Genomic DNA, 22891 nt, shown 5'->3' with positions numbered 1-22891 from the left:
TATTTTGGCTTCATGCATGCCAGCCTTGTCCTGCGTGATGCGAGAGGGCACCATGTGGGTGATGTGGGGGACGAACAGCAAGGAGTTGTGGGAAGGCGCGTCATCCCAGCTTTTTCATGCTTTTTCCACTTTGCAGCTCTTATTGAGTCCAAGCTGATTCCAGTTTATATTATTTAACACTAACAAATTGGTTCTGCGTAAGATACACTTTACAGAAAACAGCTGATGTTCTTCGCCCATTTAATGCCGTTGTGCATGGAGAACCTCCGCAGTTGGTAAGCTTGCAGAGAACAGTTCAGGGTAAATTTTCCAACTTGGTTGAGTTTACTAAGGACATATAGAAATTCCTGCTATGCAGTGATGTATTTCCCCTTGAGGAGAAAAATGTTGCAAAACGTTTGCCAGCCATATATGGGCAATGCGAGGGAAGTATTCCCAAAGATAGATGGTAGAGTGTGGCCCAGATTCTTGAGGGCAGGAGTACTGCTGCTTTTTGGCCATGTCGGATGGCACAGGTCTTGAGTGTGGACAATATTTAAGCGTGCGTGCATGCCGTGGATTCTGTGATAAGCAGAGTAGATACTAAATACTGCGATTAAACAGAACATTTCATTTGAGTGTTTACAGCCGTGTACACAAACCCCACTGCAGTACACATGCACATGTGTCTCTGTACACAACTGTATGCATGCATGTCTGTACATATAAGGTGCTGTGAAGGCATATCTGAGAGCTCATGAGCCACGCTTATGCCTGTCTGTAGATTGCATTCTGCATGCCTCTGTGTTCATTCATTTCCTGTACATGCATGTGTGCGCACACAGCCGCATGTGTATTTATTTGTGTAATGGGATATATGTACAGGAAGGCCTGTTAGTGTGTATAGATGAGCGTGCAGCTACTTCTTTCTGAGTTCTTATGCAAACGTCATTGTGTTGGTGAATATCCGTGTGTTTGTGTGTACACCCGGGTGTGCGTGTTTGTAAAATTGAGCCCAATTTTACAAACACGCACACCCGGGTGTACACACGAACACATTCCACATTCCACATTATGTGTATGTTGGCATCCTCAAGTTGTTTTAATGCAGGCAACTTGAGGATGCCAACATACACATAATGTGGAAAGAGGAAGACCTGACAACTATAGGGGATGGGGGGGGGGGGTGGGGGGGGGTGCAATCTGCAGGAAATGGGTGTGATCGATAAAACATTTACACAAACATATAACCCCCATCTCAAGCAGAATACGAAGACCAAGCCCTCGTGCTAAAAGGGCCACTTGATTCAAGTTCTGAAAATAAAAACAGTTTGTGAATGTCCTCGAGAGAGCTGCATGTCTTGTGCAAGGCAATCTGTGATAGAACCTGGGCTGACGGGCGCTCAGCTTTCTCTCCGCCTTGGTTTAAAAGTGCATCTTATGTGATCCACCCAGCTTGGACAGATCCACCTCTGCGTATTTGTGGTCTCAGTTTGTGAAATCAGTTTCAGGAGGTGAAAGTCTGTCAAGAGAAGAGTGTCCCCCAAGCACGGGAGTCTTGTGGGTCTGTGCCTTCTGCGCTGATAGTCAATATTCTGACAATGTATGGGTTATCAGTGATCTGAGAGTTTTGCACGGAAATGGAAATCCGCATTGACAAAGATGGTCCTAGTGGACAGAGGTTTGGGAGTTCTGCGCTGCTTTCATGGAAGGTTGAAGCAAACTTCAATAGTTTATGGGCGGAATGGGTCTGCAGGTGTATTTATTAAAAAAGCTGCGATCACTGAAAATTCAGTCAGAGGTCTCCCCCGGCAGCTGCCACGGAGATCAGCTCCTCTAGACAGAGCAATACACGCACATATAGTGCATGTTGCAAGATTATAAATTGAATATCTTGACTATACGTTTTAATGCTAGGAGGCACCTGTTAGAATTAATTTATGAGGAACAGTGAAACTTGAAGCAGGCGTCCTTCGATTGTATCTAACCATTGAGCTAGCATCCTCACTGTTCTACACACACTGCAAAAAGTGCCACACCTCAGGTGTCAAGTTCAATCCTCAGATGGGCGGCACAGTAAGCTCATTGGCGAGGCCTCGAAGACGACGACTGCAACAGGTTACATGATTAGCAGTAGGCATTATTTTGTTTTCATGTGAGGACGTTTCACATGGCTGTCGACTTGTCCTCCGATATCAGTTAAGAGTGGCTATAACTCCAGTGTTTGCTTGGCGATGGCTTACTTGTGAGTAACCTTGGACTTTCACAAGAGAATACTGAATGTGTCTTGTCACTCTTGCTTCCTAGATGCTCGCCACTCTTCTGATCATACGACAGTTCCTGCAGAACGTGAAGGAAGTGTTCCAGCCGCACCTGTATGAGAAGTTCAAGAGGGGAAACATCAACAAGCAGACCATCTGGCAGGTCTCTCGTCACATGTATAATCTCCTCACCCAGAAATACCCAACACCTCCGACTGCCGAGACTCCTCCAGAAGCCCCACCACAGGAGGACCTCGCTCCAGAGCCGGAGCAGGAAGACGCGCAGGAAGAGGAAAGTGGTAAGGAGGAGAAGTGCCTGAACGGGGGCTGCGGGGTTCCTGAAGAGGAAGAAGAGGAGCAGCTTGGGGAGGAACGAGAGGAGGATGAAGGAAGCCTCCTAGACTGTGGACTGAAGTTGAAGAGGGTGAGTTTCAATGAGCGGACTGAGAGGAAAGGGGCGGCCAGCTCCCTGGAGGAAGACAGCTTCCTGGAAGAAGGCAGCCCCACTATGGTGGAAAAAGGAATGGACCCGGCGTCCGTGTTCGAGCTGTGCGAGGATGACGAGGAAGAGAATGGTGGTGCTTCAGGGAGCCCCCAGAAGTGCTCCATAAACAGCCAGGAGCTCGCAGTTGCTCTGCGGAGGCGACGGAGGAAGGCAGAGAACGAGGAAGAGGAGAGACGAGAGCTGAGGAAACAGAACCGCGCATCCTGGATTGACCCACCAGAGGAGACCTACTCAACCAACCTGACCCAAGCTGAGGTGGAGAGCTGCATGAAAACCTATGAGGTAACCATAGCGATGTAATGTTTACATTTGATTTGGGCTAACTAGTGCTGCAGGGAATCTAAGAGGTAGGCATTGCGATAGAATGTATGGCCTTGTTTTCTGCTTAGTGGCACTGCATGACAGCCGACAAGTAAACCGCAGCCATAGACTGCATGGATTCAGGCTCGTCTCGCTTGCGCTGCATGAAAATGTAAGTGGTAACCATAGTGATGGAATGTTTAGAATCATGCGCTGCTTCCGAGTGCTGTATGAAAACTACAAGATTACCATGGCGATGGAATGTATATATCCAGTTCTACTCTGTACAGTGAACCTGTGCTAAAAGGTCAAAGAGTTGTAAAGTGGGCTACATCTGCGAGCTCTTCGTGACACTTTCTCCAACACAGATCCGTGCTTTCTGCATGACAGCAAGCCTGTTTGGTGATAGTATGTCATAGATCCATGCTTGCTGCAGAACAGCATGCTTCATGGGTGACAGTTCCATGCTTGCTGCAGTTGAGCACGGCTTATGGGAGATATGTCACGATCCATGCTTGCTGTAGCTAAGCACGCCCCATGAATGACGATATTTCAAGATCCATGATTGTTGTAGTTGAGCACGCCTTATTGGCGATACTATGTAATGGACCCATGCTTGCTGTAGCACAGCATGCCTCATATGTGACGGTATGTCACAATCCATGCTTGCTGTAGTTGAGCACCCCTTATGGGCGATACTATGTCATGGACCCATGCCTGGTGTAGCAAAGCACGCCTCATGGGTGATGGTTTGTCACAATCCTTGCTTGCTGTAGCAAAGCACGCCTTATGGGTGTTGGTATGTCATGTCCATGCTTGCTGTTGCAAAGTACACCTCATGGGTGACGATATTTCACAATCCATGCTTGCTGTTGCAAAGCACGCCTCAGGGGTGACAGCATGTCACGATCCATGCTTGCTGTGGTTGAGCATGCCTAATGGGCGATACTATGTCATCATGATCCATGATTGCTGTAGTTGAACTCACCTCATGGACGACAGTGTGGCGCAATCCATGCCTGTTGTAGCAAAGCACGCCTTGTGAGTGACGATATGTCAAGATCCATGATTGTTGTAGTTGAGCACGTCTTATTGGCGATACTATGTAATGGACCCATGCTTGCTGTAGTTGAGCACGCCTTATGGATGATGGTATGTCATGGACCTATGCTTGATGTACAGAAGCATGCCTGTTTGCTGATGACTAATGCTTGCTGTAGCAGAGCACGCTTCAGGGTCGATAGTATGTCTCGGATCCATGCCTGCTGTGGCAAAGCACGCCTCACAGTCAATAGTATATCATGGACCCACCGTAAGTGTAAACAGCGTGCTCAGTGGACGATAGTACGTCAGATCCATGAAAGTTGTACCAGAGCACACCAACGGGTGATGGTATGTCATGGACCCATGCTTGCTGATGCATAGCACGTCCCCTGGCCTGTGGTATGTCATGACGCCAAGATTGTAATAGCAGAGTTTGCTTCATGAGCGATACTATGTCATGGATGTAGGCTTCCTGTAGAAGAACGCATTGTGTGTGAACGTATATATCCGATCTATGCTGGTTGTCTGAGAGCACTCTTTACGGATGGCAGTATGTATTAGATCCCGGCTTGCTGTCGCAGAGCATGCCTGTGGGCTATCGTATGTCACAGATCTGTTCTTGTAGTAGCAGGCATGATTTACAGGCTATAGTATGTCACAGATCCATGCTTGTTGAACAAGAGCATGCTGCATGGGTGATACTATGTCATGGATCTATGCTTGCTGTTGTAGTGTATGACTAGGGTCATGATGGTTCCTACTTGCTGGTGTAGAAGGCAAGCAGCAGCCATCACCGACCCTGCCTGCTAATACATAGTCTGGCTCTTGTCTATAAACGACCATTTCTTGCTGTAGTAGAGCACATGTAGGAGCCGATGCAGACATCTAGGTTATGTCATGTAGCACAGCCTGGGTCCCTGCCGCACGTCCATCACAAATCCCTACCTACTGCTGTAGGGCCCGACTTGCGGCCATCAGAAGTCCTGGCCTACTGTAGTAGAGCGAACCTCACAACTATCACAGATCAATGTCTGCTGCTTGAGAGCGAACCATACGTCCATCACCGATCCCTGTCTGCTGCTGTTGTGCGTACCCTTCATCCATTGCCGATCCCTGCCTGCTGGTGTAGAGCGCGCCTCGCGTCCGTCACTGATCCCTGCCTGTTATACACACATTGTACCCGTGTCTGCTTTGACTCTCAGGACACGTTTCAGGATTACCAGGAGATGTTTATTCAGTTTGGTTACGTGGTTCTCTTTTCATCCGCGTTCCCCCTGGCAGCCGTCTGCGCCCTCGCCAACAACATCATTGAGATCCGCAGCGATGCCTTCAAGCTGTGCACGGGCCTGCAGAGACCCTTCGGCCAGCGTGTGGAGAGCATCGGGCAGTGGCAGGTAAGGCTTGCGCGGGAGTGTGCATGTTTCTGTGCCTTATGGCGATGGGGGAGGTTCTGCTAGCGTGAGTGGTTACATGATCTCACAATTCTTCAGAGATAGTGTTTAAGCTGAATTCTGAAATTAAACCCTTAAAGATCTGTAAAGGTTTAAGAACCATCCGTAAGGGCCTAGAACCACAAGCAGGCAATAGCAGGGACAATGTTATGTGTATTTGCATAGCGCACAACTCAACCCGGAGGGTATCCAGGCGCTGGAGCTGTATGGGCCGAGCCAGGGACGGGGCTAGGTGAAGAGCCAGGTCTTCAGTTTCTTGAAGAATTCAAGAATGGCAATCACTGTCTGAACCTCCGCACAACTGCTGCATAGTCATTGAGATAAAGTACTCCCACAATAGAATGACCACCATATTTTCCTCTCCAGTATAAAGAACAACACCCAAATTTAAAAAACAAAATGATAGCACTGCCAGCAGAAAAAACAAACCTAGCATGAGCAACAAAAAAAATAGGGAGTGAAGTATTGGAGGAATCTGTCCTGTTTCCACCCTCGCCGCTCCCTGGATATAGTCTGGCCATGGCGAACCGCAGCACAATTCAACAAGGTGAAGCTCAAAAATGGCTGCCTTAAATAAATATAGTCTTTAAGGAAAAATGTATAGTTTCCATTGAATTTTACTGGCTATCCAGAAAGTATGGATTCAAATGAAATATTTGTTGTTCAACATACTTATGTCCGTAAAATCAACTTTCTCTAAGTATTTTGAACTTGTGGAGCCCTATCTTAATCCCATAAATATGCCCATTTTAGGACGTGAGATGGATGTTCACAGTCTCTGAATTTTGAACGTTCCTACTGGGAGTTCTTGTTGTTGAGGTGCTGATTATCAGAGCTCATTCACACACTGCGGAGGTTTCCATTCAGAAGAGAGCCCTGCACTTAGCATTATCTCGCCCTAGATTGGCATAGAAGACTGAAGCGGATGATGTGGTCGAAGCATTGGCTACATCACACAACGTTTATAGGTAAATTGGGCACATGAGGGCTTTCATCTCTCGATTTGGGCAGGTGGCACATCTGTGCTTTTTGCTGGCTTTTCCACTTTTGAAGTGTTTTTACTGACAAGAGTAAATCAAAGTATATTCGTACGAAGTGCTTTGAGGCTTGAGTGCGTAAATTAAAAAAGGGCTAAACAGAACCTCAGTACTCTAAAATTCATCTAGCACAGATGGAGGGTCATGTGATAGGTCTCAGAAAGATGAAAGGCTGAGTCAGGGGTGACAGGGCTTGTATGGTTGACCTGCTGCTCTCTTGTAGGAGCTGCACCAACTGCTGCAGTGGCATTTTGGATCCTCACTTTGTTTTCCCGCCTTTCTCATGCAGAATGTAATGGAGGCCATGGGGGTGATCGCCATCATTGTGAACTGCTACCTGATTGGTCAGTGTGGCCAGCTGCAGCGGCTGTTCCCGTGGCTGAGCCCGGAGACCGTGGTCATTCTCATCGTGGTGCTGGAGGTACGTGAAGCCAGGAGTGTGTGGGCGGTGGGGGGGGGGGGCTCAAACGGCTGGATCCATGTTTCCGTCTCAGGGTTGATAGCGACTGCATCAAAAATGGAGTAGCTAATTGTGTGCAAACTGTTTACAATTGGTTTTCTGTGTCTTTACCTGTAGACAGTGCAACAACGCATGAACAGCATTGGCGTTTTGAGTTTTTTCATAGGTCCTGGAAGAACCCTGTGTAACCCCGCTAGCACTGCAACAAAAATGTTGTCTTTGTGCACACAATCTCCCCTACAAATTGTTCTATTTAGAGATTTTCCTATCAATGCTGCACAACTGCCGCCAAAGGACACCCCGTTGTCAGTATAGCTAGCCGCGCAAACCATAACTCACATATGCCTGCCATGCACTGCTCGTGACCTCACACATGACATCACTGATATCTCAAATTATGCAAATGATAACACAGGTGACATTCCAAATGAAATCGCTGATGGAATTAATGGTGAGATCACTTATGACCTCATCAATGACATCACGGTACGAACGCATGTAATCTGTGAAACTGAGTGTGTACAGGTAAAGCAAGCACTGGTAATGATTAAGCACCACTCTGTGTACATCTGTGAGATGCAAAATAACCAACAAGTGTGCGTTTAATAGCCGGGGAAGGGGCTGACTACCCGTGAGGAACATAGTGCTTGTACAGTATGTATTACGCACATAGGCACTTTTTGTACCCAGGAGCAAGAGAGCTGGCTTGGATGGTTTGAACTCTGTGTATTTTTAGGCAGTCTCACACTACAAGTGTTTTTTCTGTAGATAATCTGAGTAAAGGTGGTTTAGATGGTCTGGTTAGTGACATTTGTCACCTTTTAAGCCGCGTACAGTGTGTCATGATAGAGGTAAATCAATCGACTTTTAAAAAAATGGCGAATTGAGCACTGTGGCAACTGGGAGTGTGGGATGCCTGCAGAAAGCATGACCATGACGCAACACAGAGGGTGTGTAGAGCCGCCTGTGGCCGGAAGTCCACGTGGTCACAGACTCTTCGAGCCATTGGAAAATGTTTGTGAAAGTTATTGCTGAAGCTATTCACCGAGTCTGGAGTACTGATGTGAGTAGAAGCTAAACCAATCTAGGCCATCAATGCAGTCAATGTTGTGTTTATATCAACAACTATCAACAACAACAGATTGCACACATTTTAGTACTAGTGGGTGGTGTGAGAGAACAAATGCTCTCAAACTGGGCTTTACAAAAAGTCGTTCACAAGGATGCATTGATGTTATTGTGGAACCATGCATGACATCATTCGTGTTCACAACAGAGATGTAATGGGTGATGTAATTAGTGAGTCATATGTGACGTGACCGTGTTGTCATCTATGATGACATGTGTATAGTCATGAGCAGTGCATATTTGCCTGTTAGTTCTGACTTCTACTGCTAACTATGCCTAGCCAGTTTCATGGGCTTTTTATATTGGCTTCTTGATTATAACTTCACGTAAACCTGTTTTGGGGCAATTTCTCATATTTTGTTGAATATACATTAATGTCGTCTAAGCATATAAAACTTAGCTGTGATGTTTTTAAACACTGTTCTTCATCCAACACCCATGTTTTTATATCTCACTATTCCTAGCACTAGGTGGGGCCAACTTTCACTAAGCAGATGGCAACAAATTAACAGACAAGAACACCAAAGTCCCTCTCTGTTTAACACTTTTGAAGCATGTAACACCTTTTTTAACACAATTACCTAAAAATCATTACTGACCAGAGTTGCACCCAACCACAAAAATTCCCTATTCTGAGTAAAGTTCTAGTTTTATTCCAAGTTAGGTTCAATTTTGTTCAGCAGGTTTTGCAGCTGCAGTGAGCAGACACTCATTTGGGTGACTAAATGGCAAATGAAACTTTTGCCCCCAAACACCATCCTATACTTTGATCTGCAGGAAACGTAAGAAGAGTGTGCCATGTTTTATGAAAAGTTACAAGCAAACCAGAAAAAAACTCCTTTTCAGTGAAAACCTAACAGTAACTATGCCTCTGATATCACTTTCTATATTTTATAGAAACTACAGTCTATTGTATTTATTATTTGTGCCTTGGACATTGTTTTTTTATGGTCTCCCTAACACCATGCTCTCAGGATGGTGTTGAGTTTTCAGAGTAATTCTACCGCATGTGCCTTGCAGGGTACGCATGTTGCCGGGGACAAGTTTTACTCTGCTCCTAATTTTCTTTTTTTAAACACATTTTTATTGTCAAGTGGCACATATATTGTGGGGCCCTGTACCCCATGGGCAACCGCAGAATCATAAGCAATTATCACTGACTTTGACATTTTGCAAGAAAATATCAAGAAAAAATTAAAGGTAATACAAACAAAATCCAACTCCCCATCCCCCAACCCTTCCCCCCCCCCCCCCACCCCCGATCACACAACACACCCTCTCCAGCCGGAGCCGTTCCAAGGTTAAACAAATACCCACCAGGGTTCCATCGTCCATCTCTCTCTCTCTGAAACCTCCTCAATGAACCCCACACTACAAACGCGGGTCCCTCTCTGCTCCTAATTTTTTGATAGATTCTAGGGTCTAGAATCTTTGTGAACCTGGAGCTAAAAACTACATAAATCTTCTGAAAAGAAACCGATGGACTCCCCCAGACAAATCAACAAGACCTGCAAATCATTTAATTGCTTAAAAAAACAAGGGTGCTTTTCCAGGGAAGTCCTGACCATTTCAGCATCATATATTATCACCAAGTATGTATTAGTTTATGATGATGCTAATTTGCAGAGCGCATGGCTGCTTCGAACGAAACGTCCCAGAGCTAGGATTCTGTCATCCGAGGGCTCCCTTAGTTAACAACGGCAGGTGAAAAGATGGATCAGTTGATGATGTAGGTTTTCCGCTGTCTTCTGTAGACCTCTTCAGAAGGGCTTTTCCAAATCTTTAGGGGAAGATATCTAAAAGAGCAGTCCTCTACTCTTGCCTTTTAAATCCTTGGTAGTGCTGGCAGGTGGGAATCTTAAGACCGCAGGGATACTGAAGGGGTGGTGGGTTTCATTAGTCTTTGGAGATAAAGTGGACCAGTCCTAAAGGGAGACCTGTAAGTCCAGCGCATGGCTTTGACTTGGATCCACTTCTCGATTGGCAGCCAATTTAGTTGTCTTAAGCCTGACCTGATGGACGAGTGTCTAGGGGTGTTTAATAACAGCCAGGCTGCTGAAGTTTAAATCATTTGTAGTCGTCTTAGCCATTTCTGAGAGAAGCCCGAATAGAATACATGACTGTAGTCCAATTGAGAGGCTACCGAAACCGGAGCCACAGTTTTCTTAGGTGAAGAAGGTAGAAACCATAACACTTTCTTTGAACAGCTTAACATCCAGAATAACTTAGCTGACCGCGTTATGATTTAATCATCACAAGTGAGGTTCTGGTCCAGCCATACACCTAACGTTTTTTACTGTGGGCTTTGAATTAGGGAAAAGGCCCCATAGTTTGGCCATCGGGCGATGAATCAAATGTTGGCATGGTTTCTCAATACTTCGACCTCTTTTGTCTTCCCATTAAGCTTCAAACAATTTCTACCCATCCAATTAGCCACCCCAGGTAGACAAAAATTCAGCTGAGAGGCGCTCTTGCGGGGGTTTAAGGTATTGTTTTGACTGCATCATAAATTACCGTAAATCCAAACACATCTTAAAATGCCCGTGAAACATTAGGATGCAACTGTGCTGGCAGCAGTGGGTGGTGGGGACTTCCAAAGTCTAAGCCCAGGACTAGATACATTTCTAAAGAGACTAAACATCAGGGACAAATGTATCCACATGGTTGGGACACCTTTTAAGAGGTTATATAAACCTAGACCTCGGTTTATAGACTCCGTGAAAGTAGGATTCAAGGAAACAGGTTTGGGCTCTTTAAGTTGTAAGTGGGGCTTGGACTTGTAAAATATCACATCAGGCGTCTGAGTCTCACTCAGGTGGTTCTACACTTACAGGCATCTCTGTATCAGGGCTTGGCTTGAAACTGCTGTTCGACCAATCTCACGAGTTCTATGTTTTTCTTGTTGCTGCAGCACTTCGCGATGCTTCTGAAGTACATCATCCATGTCGCCATTCCAGATATTCCTGCATGGGTAGCAGAGGAAATGGCGAAGCTAGAGTACAAACGCAGGGAGGCGTTTAAGGTACGTTCCACTCTTGAAATCGTATGGGGGAAACAACATTGGGAGCATGTATCAGCACCAGACAGCGTTAAAGCAGGCTCAGAAGCGTTGTCTCAGACTTCTCTATACATACATAGCTGCTCGTTTGTCCCATGTTGTTAGGGACCTCTTCTGCAATCCTGGCTTTTTAGCAAGAGACTCTCTACAATACGAAACGGAATCACAGATTTGTGGTTTCTATAGTACCAACATGTCAACTCAAATCAACTTCGAAATACAGTGCAAACAGAAAGAAAAATGTGGCAGGTAGGTTTGAGTTGTGGACTCTCCAATAGAGTATACTTAACATTGTACTACAGGTTGGGTATCCGGAAGCGCGAAGGCTACTCAACAGCTGCCAACAATCTGAATACAGTTTGACTCGTTTATGCCAAAGCAGTGGATTAACTGATGTGCGTAGTGGCTTCTGTTGTTGACCGAGCAACAAAAGGCAACTTCCCGCTGCACCCTGGATGACAGTGGAAAGTGGCTCACCGCTTTGGAAACTGTGCACTGAGAGATCTGCTCTCACGTATGAACTAGGCCCGGGCAGAATTTCAATTATGCCGGAGTCATTTTGATTATTCTGCATTACTCTTTGACATGGAATTACCATTAATAACTGGATTTCTCCTGATCGCGTAATTAAGAGTAATTTTGGGAAACAAATCCTACAGCGAGAGCACATTTAGCAAGCACAAGTGGTTGCTCGCTATTCATGTTCTGCTGCATTTAGCGCCATTTCTTTCTTCAAAATGTATCCTCACGTCCATTTTGGACCCGAGGGCTAATTTTGTGCTAAGAAAAAGCATTAAACGCCTGGGGTAAATTGAGAGAAAATCCTAGTCCAAGAGCATATTTAGGGCCATTTCTCAGTGCAAAACGCATTCTTGTGCCTATTTTGAACGCGAGGGGTATCTTACACTAAGAATATAGCACTAAATGCCAGGTGTAACTCGGGGGAAAATCTTATCGCAAGAGCGCATTTAGCATTCTCCAGCGGCTGCTCACAGTCGATTTTAGTATTCTATTGAATTTAGCGCTATTTCGTTATACAAAATGCATCCTTGTGCCCATTTTAGACACAAGGGGCAGTTTTGTGCTAAGAATTTGTTTGTGTAATTATGCTAACCGTGCAAAAATCTTAAGTAATTCTGCCTGATTAAACTACACTGGATTACGCGAGTTACACCCACTCCTAGCATTATCATTTTGAATTTTAGTCGGTGGATAAATGGATCAGTGCCTCATTAGCATGGCTTGCTTAGCGTATATTGTACGGACCATGTCCGGGCTGCATTTAAGCTTGATACCTAGGTCTGGTTTCTTTCCTTTGATGATTTTTATTGTTGCTGTATCCTGTGAAGCATTCACAATGGTACTTATTTGAGGGATTATTGAAACATCTGTCTTTAAAAGGACTCCTAGTCTTCTCCAAAATTGGGATGCAGTTGCAGCTGTTCCAAGGCACAAAATGATTCCCCTCATCTCATCATGTACACGCTTCAGGTGGTCTGCGATGTTACATTGATTTAAGTGTTGATTGTCCCAACATTGCAGCAGTCTAATTATCGTCCATACACATTCGATTCTGTATATATTAGAAATATGAAATAATTATATTAATTTTCTACACCAAGTTGCCCAAATTTATTAATAATTTTGATAACCTCTGGATAAGGCCTGGGGATTCCTGCATAAGATCTTCCAACTAAGGGCGCTACAAGATATGTACGACTACTGGAGTGGAACGGATCAATCTACTCAGAGTTTCTCTGATCTTGTACACTCTTTCAGAGTCAGATTCATAGGAAAATGCAGACTTGTGCGCATCATAAATATATGCAAGAGTTCTGCAAATATTTGCTCATTTTAGGGAGTCACAGAAATCCCCTGGAGTAGAAGAGGAACTCTACTCAAGATTAGGATTTCCAAGTCCATTTCTATTCCCCTATATGTACTCCAGCAGATTGCCTGTGGAGGATATGTGCATTTCTAAATGTAACTTTTTCACTCTACACTTAGAAAGACCTTTTCCTACAGTCCTAGAATATATTTGTAATTATTTTTTAAAAAGGCAGGATGAAGCCTGGATCCTGAACTAAAGAGCATTGGTCAGCCGTGCAAACAACTGGAATGTACAAATCAGAAATAGCAAAAATAAAGTATACAACAATAGCACAAAGCCAACATTTTATAAATAACTACAGAGAAAAGATAGAGAATGAACCGTAGAAAATACAACGAAAAACAAATAGACATTAGCTTGAATAGGCTTGGTTAGAAAGAAAGGGTTTATGAGTTTGTTGGCTATCTCCTACAGATTTTATAAACTTCCTACACTATTATTATCAATTAAACTTAAATGTGAAACTGGGTGTGAAAACCATTGGGAATGAGTGTGACTGGACATAGAGTTAGACTTTCTGTGTGTCCTCACACTTCTATTGGCCTGACCCCTAGGACACCCAGGTTCCCGACCCTACATTTCTGACTGCATAGTGTCCACAACACTTGCAAAACCTCCAAGTGGTGAGTTCCATCTTTGAGCCTAATTGTCTGCAGAATCTGAGTTTGATTCGAAATCAGCCATTTCCACTAGAAGGTAACACCTGTTACACGTCAAAGTGTACCTTAGCTGCACAATGTTTTGTGAATCTGGCTACTTTTGTATGTACAGTGCTCTAGTCTCCCCTATCGTGGTTCCGGTAAACCTGTGTGGCGCCAATGCTTCTCCTTGGTCTTTATGTAAAATGAGAACGAGGTCCTCTCTGTTGTTCCTCTCCATTGTCAAGATTTCTATCTTCTTGCTCGGTTTGAATCCTCACTGGGGGTCGTAGAGTGGCTTGTTTTCTTACACGTACTCCCATAGCTGCCGAAGAACTACCCTAACAGGTGGTTCAGGGGAGATTTGAGATACTCATGTCATTAGGTGGATCAGCCAACAGTTTCTCATGGCAACCGGTCACTATTGCTTGTTCGGAGCTTCTTTAGGCACGGTTGTCATCACTAGTGTTTTATCAACCAGGTCTGCAATCTCGAAAGACAGGTGTTTAGGTGATTTTATTCATAGAGGATGGACAGTGCCTTATTGGTAGCTTCGAGTCTTTGATGTTGTCCGAATGTCTACTAATCACTGAGACATCTAGAAAAGAAGGTACAAATGGAGCTCATCAAGTATGTTGGATGTTTGGGGTGAGAGGTTTATCTTGGGTTATTTATGTCTAACCACCATTGTAATCTTGTCTCCCTCTAGAAACATGAGCGGCAGGCGCAGCACCATTACCAGCAGCAACAGCGGCGAAAGCGGGAAGAGGAAGAGCGGCAGCGACACGCGGAGTACCATGCGAGGAAAGAGCGGGAGTCCAGCAGGGATGAGGGGAAGGCTGACGGCCCAGGACCTGGCCAGGCCCATGAAAAGAGCCACTCTAAGTCCAAAGGAAGTGGTGGTGGGTCCCATGGCTCGGACAAACCCAAGCGGCCCACATCCCTGCTCGCTGGCAACAATGTAATGAAGCTGAAGCAGATCATACCGTTGCAGAGCAAGTTCTTGTCAGGCAGCGGCACCTCCACGGCGGGTGGCGTGACAACTGTCAAGTCACCACAGTCTCCAACTAGCAATGAGACAAAGCTGCCGGGGTTCTTGAGTTTCAAGTTTTTAAAATCGCCAGAGACTAAAAAGGAAGCGACGGAAAAGGTCCAGTCGCCCACCAAGCCATTCAATCCAGGGAAACTTTTCAATTTTGGGGGCAAATCGGAAGCCAATAGCAATGGAGCTGGGACTGCCATCTCTACCCAGCCACGGCCCAGCTCTTCTACAGACAGTGCTGATAGAGTGCCCGGCAAATCACACCTCAACGGGGTTTCGGAGGAGAACTACTCTGAGGACACAGATATCAAATGTGAAGTGGAAAACGTAGGCCATAAACTTTAGAGAGAAGGAACGGTGGGGCGAAAATGGGGGTTTCGATGGAACTGTTCTATCTGTTCTTCAAGCAGAATAACACGTTTCATATGCCACACAGTTTTGTGTCTCTCACAATCATCCAATCGTAGTTACCACCACTGGAATTTCAGGTGTAGGTGGTACAGGCGAAGACAGCGTCCGTATCAGGACTGGATCATGTGACTAGACCCCTGCATGCCTTCAGTGCTGGGCTATTTCTTTCTAAAGTGGCTGCTCCCAGGACTAGAGAAGGCAAGGGAGCTCCTCTTACTGAGGGGAAGGATGATGAATGGTTTTGGAACAGTAAAAGTGATTCTGGTCTGTATGAGGTGCAGTGTGGCGCGCCTGCTACTACAACGTGGAAGGTCATCTGCATGTCGACAGGAGGTGCATTGACAGAGCCGTTTCTTTGTGGTTTCAGGGCTGAAATAGCCATGAGGGCATTAGCCAAGCTGTTAGAGGGGGGGGGACATAAGTGTTTTCCTTTCATTGGATTCTGCAGATGAAGGTTTTCGAAAGGAATGTATCACAGTGACAGTGTTCAAACTGGTGGCACTGCCTCTGTAGAGAATGTTTCATGGTCTGGTCCACTGTGCTGCCAGCAGTGAAGGATGCGCATCAGTTGAGTTGTGCAAAGAAACTAAACCTCTTCAGGTCTAAGGAGACACTTGTGATGGAATGGAAGTTGTACCGGTCACAATTGGCATGGGTGTCTATGATGTAGCCAAAGATATGCCAGTCAAAAGTGGGGTGTGTATGATGAAGTCGAAGTTCAGCAGGTCAAAGGTGGCATGCGTGTTATGGAATCAGAGACCCCCAGTTTGAAATGGGCGTGTGTGATGGAGCTGGTGCTTTGTAAGTTAAAGTGTTTGTGTGTGTGTGTGTGGGTGAGAGATGGGGCTGAAGTTCTGTAGACTGATGGTGGCACGTCTATTGAAGTTCTGCAGACTGATGGTGGCACGTCTATTGAAGTTCTGCAGACTGATGTTGGCACATCTATTGAAGTTCTGTAGACTGATGGTGGCACGTCTATTGAAGTTCTGTAGACTGATGGTGGCACGTCTATTGAAGTTCTGTAGACTGATGGTGGCATGCCTATTGATGTTCTGTAGTCTGATGGTGGCACGTCTATTGAAGTTCTGTAGACTGATGGCACGTCTATTGATGTTCTGTAGACTGACGGTGGCACATCTATTGAAGTTCTGCAGACTAATGGTGGCACGTCTATTGAAGTTCTGTAGACTGATGGTGGCACGTCTATTGAAGTTCTGTAGACTGATGGTGGCACGTCTATTGAAGTTCTGTAGACTGATGGTGGCACGTCTATTGAAGTTCTGTAGACTGATGGTGGCACGTCTATTGAAGTTCTGTAGACTGATGGTGGCACGTCTATTGAAGTTCTGTAGACTGATGGTGGCACGCCTATTGATGTTCTGTAGTCTGATGGTGGCACGTCTATTGAAGTTCTGTAGACTGATGGCACGTCTATTGAAGTTCTGTAGACTGATGGTGGCACGTCTATTGATGTTCTGTAGACTGACGGTGGCACATCTATTGAAGTTCTGTAGACTGATGGCACGTCTATTGAAGTTCTGTAGACGGATGGTGGCACGCCTATTGATGTTCTGTAGACTGACGGTGGCACATCTATTGAAGTTCTGCAGACTAATGGTGGCACGTCTATTGAAGTTCTGTAGACTGATGGTGGCACGTCTATTAAAGTTCTCTGTTTCCGGCTTCCACAGATCCAAGCGATGCATACTGAATGAAACAAGCGTATCCATCAAGGAAAATGTATGTGCTTTGACTGAGCTTAATCTAAGAAGGAGTTAATCTTGGCTTCAAAACTGGATGTCCCTGGTGTAGCAGGTTTAGGTATTCAGCTTTGGGGGTGCACGGTTGTAAGTGGTAGCAGCACAGTGACAACAGGAGGTCAGTGTTGTGGTGAGCTAAGTGGAGGATAACATGGACAAAGCCAGTGATGGTGTTTATTGACAGGTCTGTGTTTGGCCTCTGGAACAGGGGTTTTGAAGGTGCACTCCTGGTTGCAGCTCCAACCTGGATCGTTAAGATGATATTGCAAATGGTGTCTGAGGTGCGTTGGTTAGCTTTGCATTAGAAGTTCTGCTGGACTAGTAAATAGTTCTGTCCCTTTAATGTAAGGTGGATTTCAGGGCTGAGAAAAGAGTGGAAGAAGTCAGTCAAATGGACAAACGTTAATAAGCTTAGCCTTTTACTAGTGCTTTGGAGGAAATATTTATTGGACTCACTATCCTTGCACCACTAGCCTCGCTACAGGTCCGTGGACCCTGACGTACATGGGTCTGTGGCAAAATCTTTGGTGGAACAAGGAAGCAGATGGGGCTAACTAGCAGCAGGGTTCAGTGGTGAATTGGACTACTCCAACATAAAAAAGCAATCCCATGACGAGCAGTGCTGCCTTGTGGTATCAAAGCGCTGATGAGGCACAGGAGAAACCGTGAAATGTAAGACTGCAGTGACTGCACAGTCGACATGCTGCCACTTTGGCAGGTGAGAAGACACATTAGCATAGGTAGATTTCCCATCACCAAGTAGGCGTTACTGAAAGCTTTTGCTTTGTTATTTGCACCATTGTGCATCATGGACTGAGCAGCCAATGTCCCAACCATGACTGAACGTCTCCCTTTCTATCCCTCTGCCGTTACGATCTGTGGCCAAGCTTAGCAGACTCTTATCGGACACACAAATATCACACACCTCCTGTCAAATCAAATCCTGCGATTTATCCTTAAGCTACTTCCAGTGCCTGGGATAAACCAATAATCACTCTTCTCTCATCCATTTATAGCTCCACTTGGCCTGCCTCTTCTAGGCACCATCTTTGTTTCCACCATGTGTGGTACGTTGGAGCGGCTCCACTAACAGCAACAAGCAATACAATGAGTACTGCTCACATAGAGCAGAAGACACAGAGCTTTAACCTTCCTGTGATACAAGAACCACCATGGATTGAACCACCCTGCTCAATGGCACTTGGGAGATACAGATCCCATCTCCAGTCTCTCCGGACCCCGTCCTCTGCACGCCACCGTGTGGAGGTGGATTTCCCCACTAGGGCCCTGGACACCTTCCAGAGTCCCGTCCTGACCTTTAACACTCGCGACTGCAAATTTGCTGTTTGATGCAGAAATTCTGTAGATTCCCCTCAAAAAGAACTATGGTTCTGACCTAGAATGGCAGAGGCTCAGGCTGGCAGTGAGAGTATGTGGGCAGAGCCGGGCTATGCATCGAGTTACTCTGCAAAGGCTACTACTCATTCTTAGCATGCAATGCCTGTCAAGAGTAAACGTACCCCAAAAAACATTTCAGTGCTTAACCAAGACTAAATGAACATATTTAGGGGAGGCTGCACAACACCAGCCTTTGGCCATGATCGAAGAAATCATGGTTGGTGTTCGTAACATCAGCTCAGTGCACAGTCATAAGCATTCCGGTAATTACAATCCGAAGCCTGTACACGGCACAGCCTTTTGAGAATTTTGGTCACTGGCCAAAGGTGAACCAATGTCTTTGAAGCTAGTAGATCTGTCGTCTTCAGATTTCCAGGTCGATGATCCCTTCCTTCGAGACCTTCCTGAAACTCCAATACAGCAGTTGGTAATGTCATTTGAGTCGACAAACGCAAATCAGTTTTAGTGGGTCATGGAGGAAGCCATTTATCCAACAGGGTTGGGTTTAGTGCTCCAGTAACAGAGAAATCCCTGCACATTTCAGTTCCTATGCAGATCACTTTCCAAACGCCACATGTCGTGGGTAGATCCCTGCACTTAAACTCAGCTATCGTTCTCTTATTCCCCCTCGCTGCCTCCGTTAGAACTTCTGCTTGGTGAACAGATCCGGACACGTTCGGAACAACATATTTCCATGCATGGGTGACACTTTTTTGCACTAATCAACTTGAATTCCATTCTTCTGCAGATGGCTTGAGGCAGAGAGCGGGTCCTGGTGCCTCCGTGCGGGATGGGCTAAAGTGTATGCAATGATTGGCTTCTGGTTCAGGCGCTATGGAACCACAAATTTGGTTTACTGTTTGCTTTTTGTTTCTCTTTGCAAGTGGGAAGGATGAGTTGGAAAAATCTACCAAATGATTTGGTGATGGCAATAAGACAAAGGACCACCAACTTCGTGCGCATGTAGATTTTGGTAGACCTGAAACCACATCATATGTCTGTTTTTGCTACCAAAACACCCAGAAGGTTTTGATGGGTAGACTGGAATCTTTTAATGCTGGGTAATGAGTCTTTCTTTCAGGTGTGTGTCCATTGGGATGCCTTTTCATGATGGAGACGTCATCTCGAAAGCATCTCTACAGAGACCTCAAGGGTAATTTATAGTAGCAATATAACTTATTTTAAAGTGATGGAAAACATGTCCTTGCAGAGGAATGAAAATGGGTGGAAAAATTGCTGCACCAAAGTACAGCTTATATTATAGAAAAACATAAAAATAGCAAGCCTTTGAGAAGTCCTACTTCGGATATAGATTACATGTAATAGGTTGGTGTATCCATTCGGATGGGAAAAGTCCTCAATTTGGGCAGAGATCTTGGGGGCCCATGGCTTCAGTCGGCGATGTTCTGCCAATGAGGGCCCCTCTTTTCAAAAGGCACCTTGGAAGTAATGGTTGATATACTTTATAGCATTCTGCTTAATATGTTTACATTGCGTTATTTTAAAAAAGCAATTTTTTTACAAGTATGAACTGGCAGGTGAACGTTGCAAGATATGGGCCTCTCCGTTGACAAATGAGGCCTCCCAATGTTCGGTTTCTACCAACGGGGTGGACAAAAAGTGACAAGTTTGTAAGTGCAGGAAAACACAGCATCGTAAAATGAAACCATTGGGATATTTTATTTTATTTTAAGTCAACTGGATATGTAGCTTCAAGAGCATAGCCCACTTCCTTGGAAATGACCGAACACCACGTGTTCTACATATGCAAGCATTTTATAATTGTTTTTAACTGCCGCCTTCAAAAGATGTTTTCTTCATATGAACAACACAACCACCAGCACACAACATTTACAGATAGTGGTATGGCCCTAGGTATCCCTTAAATCTGGGGGGAAATGTTTAATTTTAAAATTGCAAAGGAGTTCAAAGGCAGTATCAGGGTCTGGGCCATGTTTGTGAGGCTGCCATATTGTTTCTGTGTCCAACCCCCATTGGGACGGGGGGAGAGGGAGTCAAAATAAGTGCCCTTGTCCTGTCTTTGTCTACCGCGCCTTGCACGTGCTTAGGGTAACATTTTCATTTTATGTTTACATATAAATCCTTAAAGTGATCAATTTTTTAATTAATATGAAGAATGCGTTTTTTCGCCCTCTGCCATTGAGTTTTATTCAGTTTCAGCTTTAGAGATGGTCTATTGCAGAAGATGCCAAATTAGATCTTCAGAGCTCAATTGCATGGAGATCATCTTGGGGTAACCTCAACCCCTACCTTGCTACCCCTGCTCTAGGCTGGCATGAAAGCAGTGCTGGAATAAAATGTAAACATGGCTGTTTCTGCCAGGTCTGCTGTCTGTCGTTCCCCTTCCTCAAGCCATGCAGCATCAGACAGGAGGTCATTGACAGTCATTGGGTGTGTGACGACGCAATGACCATGATCAGTGGCCTGTAGTCCTCAGCATTGCACTGCTTCGACAGAGCAGCAAGCCCGCCTCCGTAAAATCAAGATCATGGGTTGTGGCTCCAGGGGCAGATAGGCCAATCACACTGCCCATGGCCAGCACGCGTAGAGTTAAAATGGTTGGCTTTGCATCCCTGTGGTTGCCGGTTTGCTGGAAGCAGCATTAATTTCCAAAGTTTCCTTACGCCACTTGAGAAATCGATTATGGTAATTATGTTTCTGGAAGGAAGTGACCACCTTTTGCATATCAGTAACTAAACGCTGCATGGCATACCTCCCCCCTTGTTTAAGATTTTGGCATATTTACTGTTTGTCTTGAACCTCAATGCTCCTATTGTTTTTTTTTTTATCTCAAGAAGTCATTGGTTATTCTAAAATATGATTTCATAGTTCTTTGTCCATCAAGCAAGACCAAGAGATTAACTCAAAGTTATCAAAGCAAATTTGCTTGATAAATGTTCCAATTCGGAAGTTCCAACATTCATTCTTAAACAGAGGTGGCCGTAGCCAATCAAAAAAGACCACCTTGTATCGGGTGTCCTATAGATTCATTGTGGACCCCATGACATGCTGTTGTGAAGAAACTGTTTGTTGGGCTGGAGTTTGTGATCAACAGGATCACAGAGAACAAAATGGCTTTTCATTAAATGTGAAGCACATTGAGTAACGTCTGGGGTTAGAGGAGGTGGTGTGAAGAAGGAATACTTCCACCATTGTTGATAAATCCCTTTCACTAAAGATCTAGTCCCCAATTAAATCAATTGATGATCTTTAGATTTGGTGTTCATCCAGAGATGATGAATTTATCTCATTAGGCGAAAATGTGTCTTCTGCAAAATCTTACCAGAGAAAAGAAAATAGCTTAGCCAGTTCCAATTTGTGATTTGCAAACCAAGGTGGTCTCCACATGCAAAATTGTGGCAGTTCCTGGAAATGTTTAGGAAAGGTTACTCTGCCATTTCTAGTAACTAAATATGATTCATTGTTTCAAACGAGGTGGCTGGGGCAACCCTTTGCAGAGCCCAAGAACCTAGTCTGCTACCTTTGGTTTTCAGCCTTTTAACCCCATCAGCCTTATAGCACTTCAGAGCCTGGTTTGTCTTGTAGAGATGTTTCCAGCCATCCTCTTCTGTTCCAACTAAACAGGGCAGAATACGTCTGTTGTTTCATGAAGTGGATGAGCAGTGCCCACCCGCTTTCATCCAATAGGGCCCGTTCAGTCACTTGTTTACTCATCCACACAGCACTAAAGGGCCAATGTTTATCGTTCATCTCTACCCACTAACTGTATAAATGTGGTTATGTAATGTCTGTCTAATTGCAGGTAACAATTCCTGTACAAAGGACAATTTATGGGGCTGTGTTTTTGATTAAGGAGAAAAAAGAAAAGGAAAAAAAAACAGGGAGGGGGAATAATTTATTTCTTGTTAATTTATTTTCTCATATTTTTGTAAAATCTGCAATAAAAGTATATTTCAAGAAGCCTTGTATTCTGTGTTTCTACAAGATGGCACAAGGGAGGAATGGGCAGAAATTGATGCATGTTTTATATGTAAATCGAGGTTCATGTTTATGATGTGCTTGTTCTTTCTTGTCTTTCCATCCAAGGTCAAAAAAAGGAGGACTGTTGCCTTGGGTGATTGCTAAGTTTGGAGTAGTTGGTAGCTATCAAAAAATTGGGAGGGGAGAGCCGGTCCCTCTGAACAAGAAACCATAAAGCGCTTTTTCTTGACATTAGCCCTTCAAATACATTTTTTTGACAACTGGGTGCCAGTTTCCAAGACAAAACTGCAATTTTTTCTTTGTAATCCTCCTCCTAAGGTGGGGCTCTGCATTCAGGGCCCATACGAGTAGTACTGCTCTGGAAGGTACACAGAGGTTGTCTCTTGAGTCATGCCCTGAACATTCGATTTCAGGACATCTGCAAATGGGTTGCCCCTTTACACTCTAGGATCAGCAACGAGCCATGTCCGAACTCCGTAATGTGGTTTTGTTTCCCCCCTCGTAACACGCTAGGCTACTGGTTTCGGCACTGCTCTCGGTTCCTCCAGCTCCTCTAAGATTGGAA

The 22891-nt window shown here is 44.9% G+C and overlaps 1 protein-coding gene across 2 annotated transcripts in view; it reads left to right on the top strand.

Annotated features, from left to right (window-relative positions):
* Positions 1–22294, top strand: part of ANO8 (anoctamin 8) — a 140631-nt gene extending 118337 nt beyond the window's left edge. For both annotated transcript variants that reach the window (XM_086946831.1, XM_086946830.1), the window contains 5 exons: positions 2287–3027; positions 5292–5483; positions 6867–6998; positions 11077–11187; positions 14462–22294. In XM_086946831.1, coding sequence (XP_086802957.1) covers positions 2287–3027; positions 5292–5483; positions 6867–6998; positions 11077–11187; positions 14462–15139 — 1854 coding nt within the window. In that variant the 3' untranslated portion in view covers positions 15140–22294. The remainder of the gene's footprint in view (positions 1–2286; positions 3028–5291; positions 5484–6866; positions 6999–11076; positions 11188–14461) is intronic.
* Positions 22295–22891: the final 597 nt, after the last annotated feature.

Source organism: Lissotriton vulgaris, chromosome 12, assembly GCF_964263255.1.
Source record: "Lissotriton vulgaris chromosome 12, aLisVul1.2, whole genome shotgun sequence".
Classification (NCBI taxonomy): domain Eukaryota; kingdom Metazoa; phylum Chordata; class Amphibia; order Caudata; family Salamandridae; genus Lissotriton; species Lissotriton vulgaris.
The sequence above is the reverse complement of the archived record's forward strand: the minus strand, read 5'-3'. Positions and strand labels throughout refer to the sequence as shown.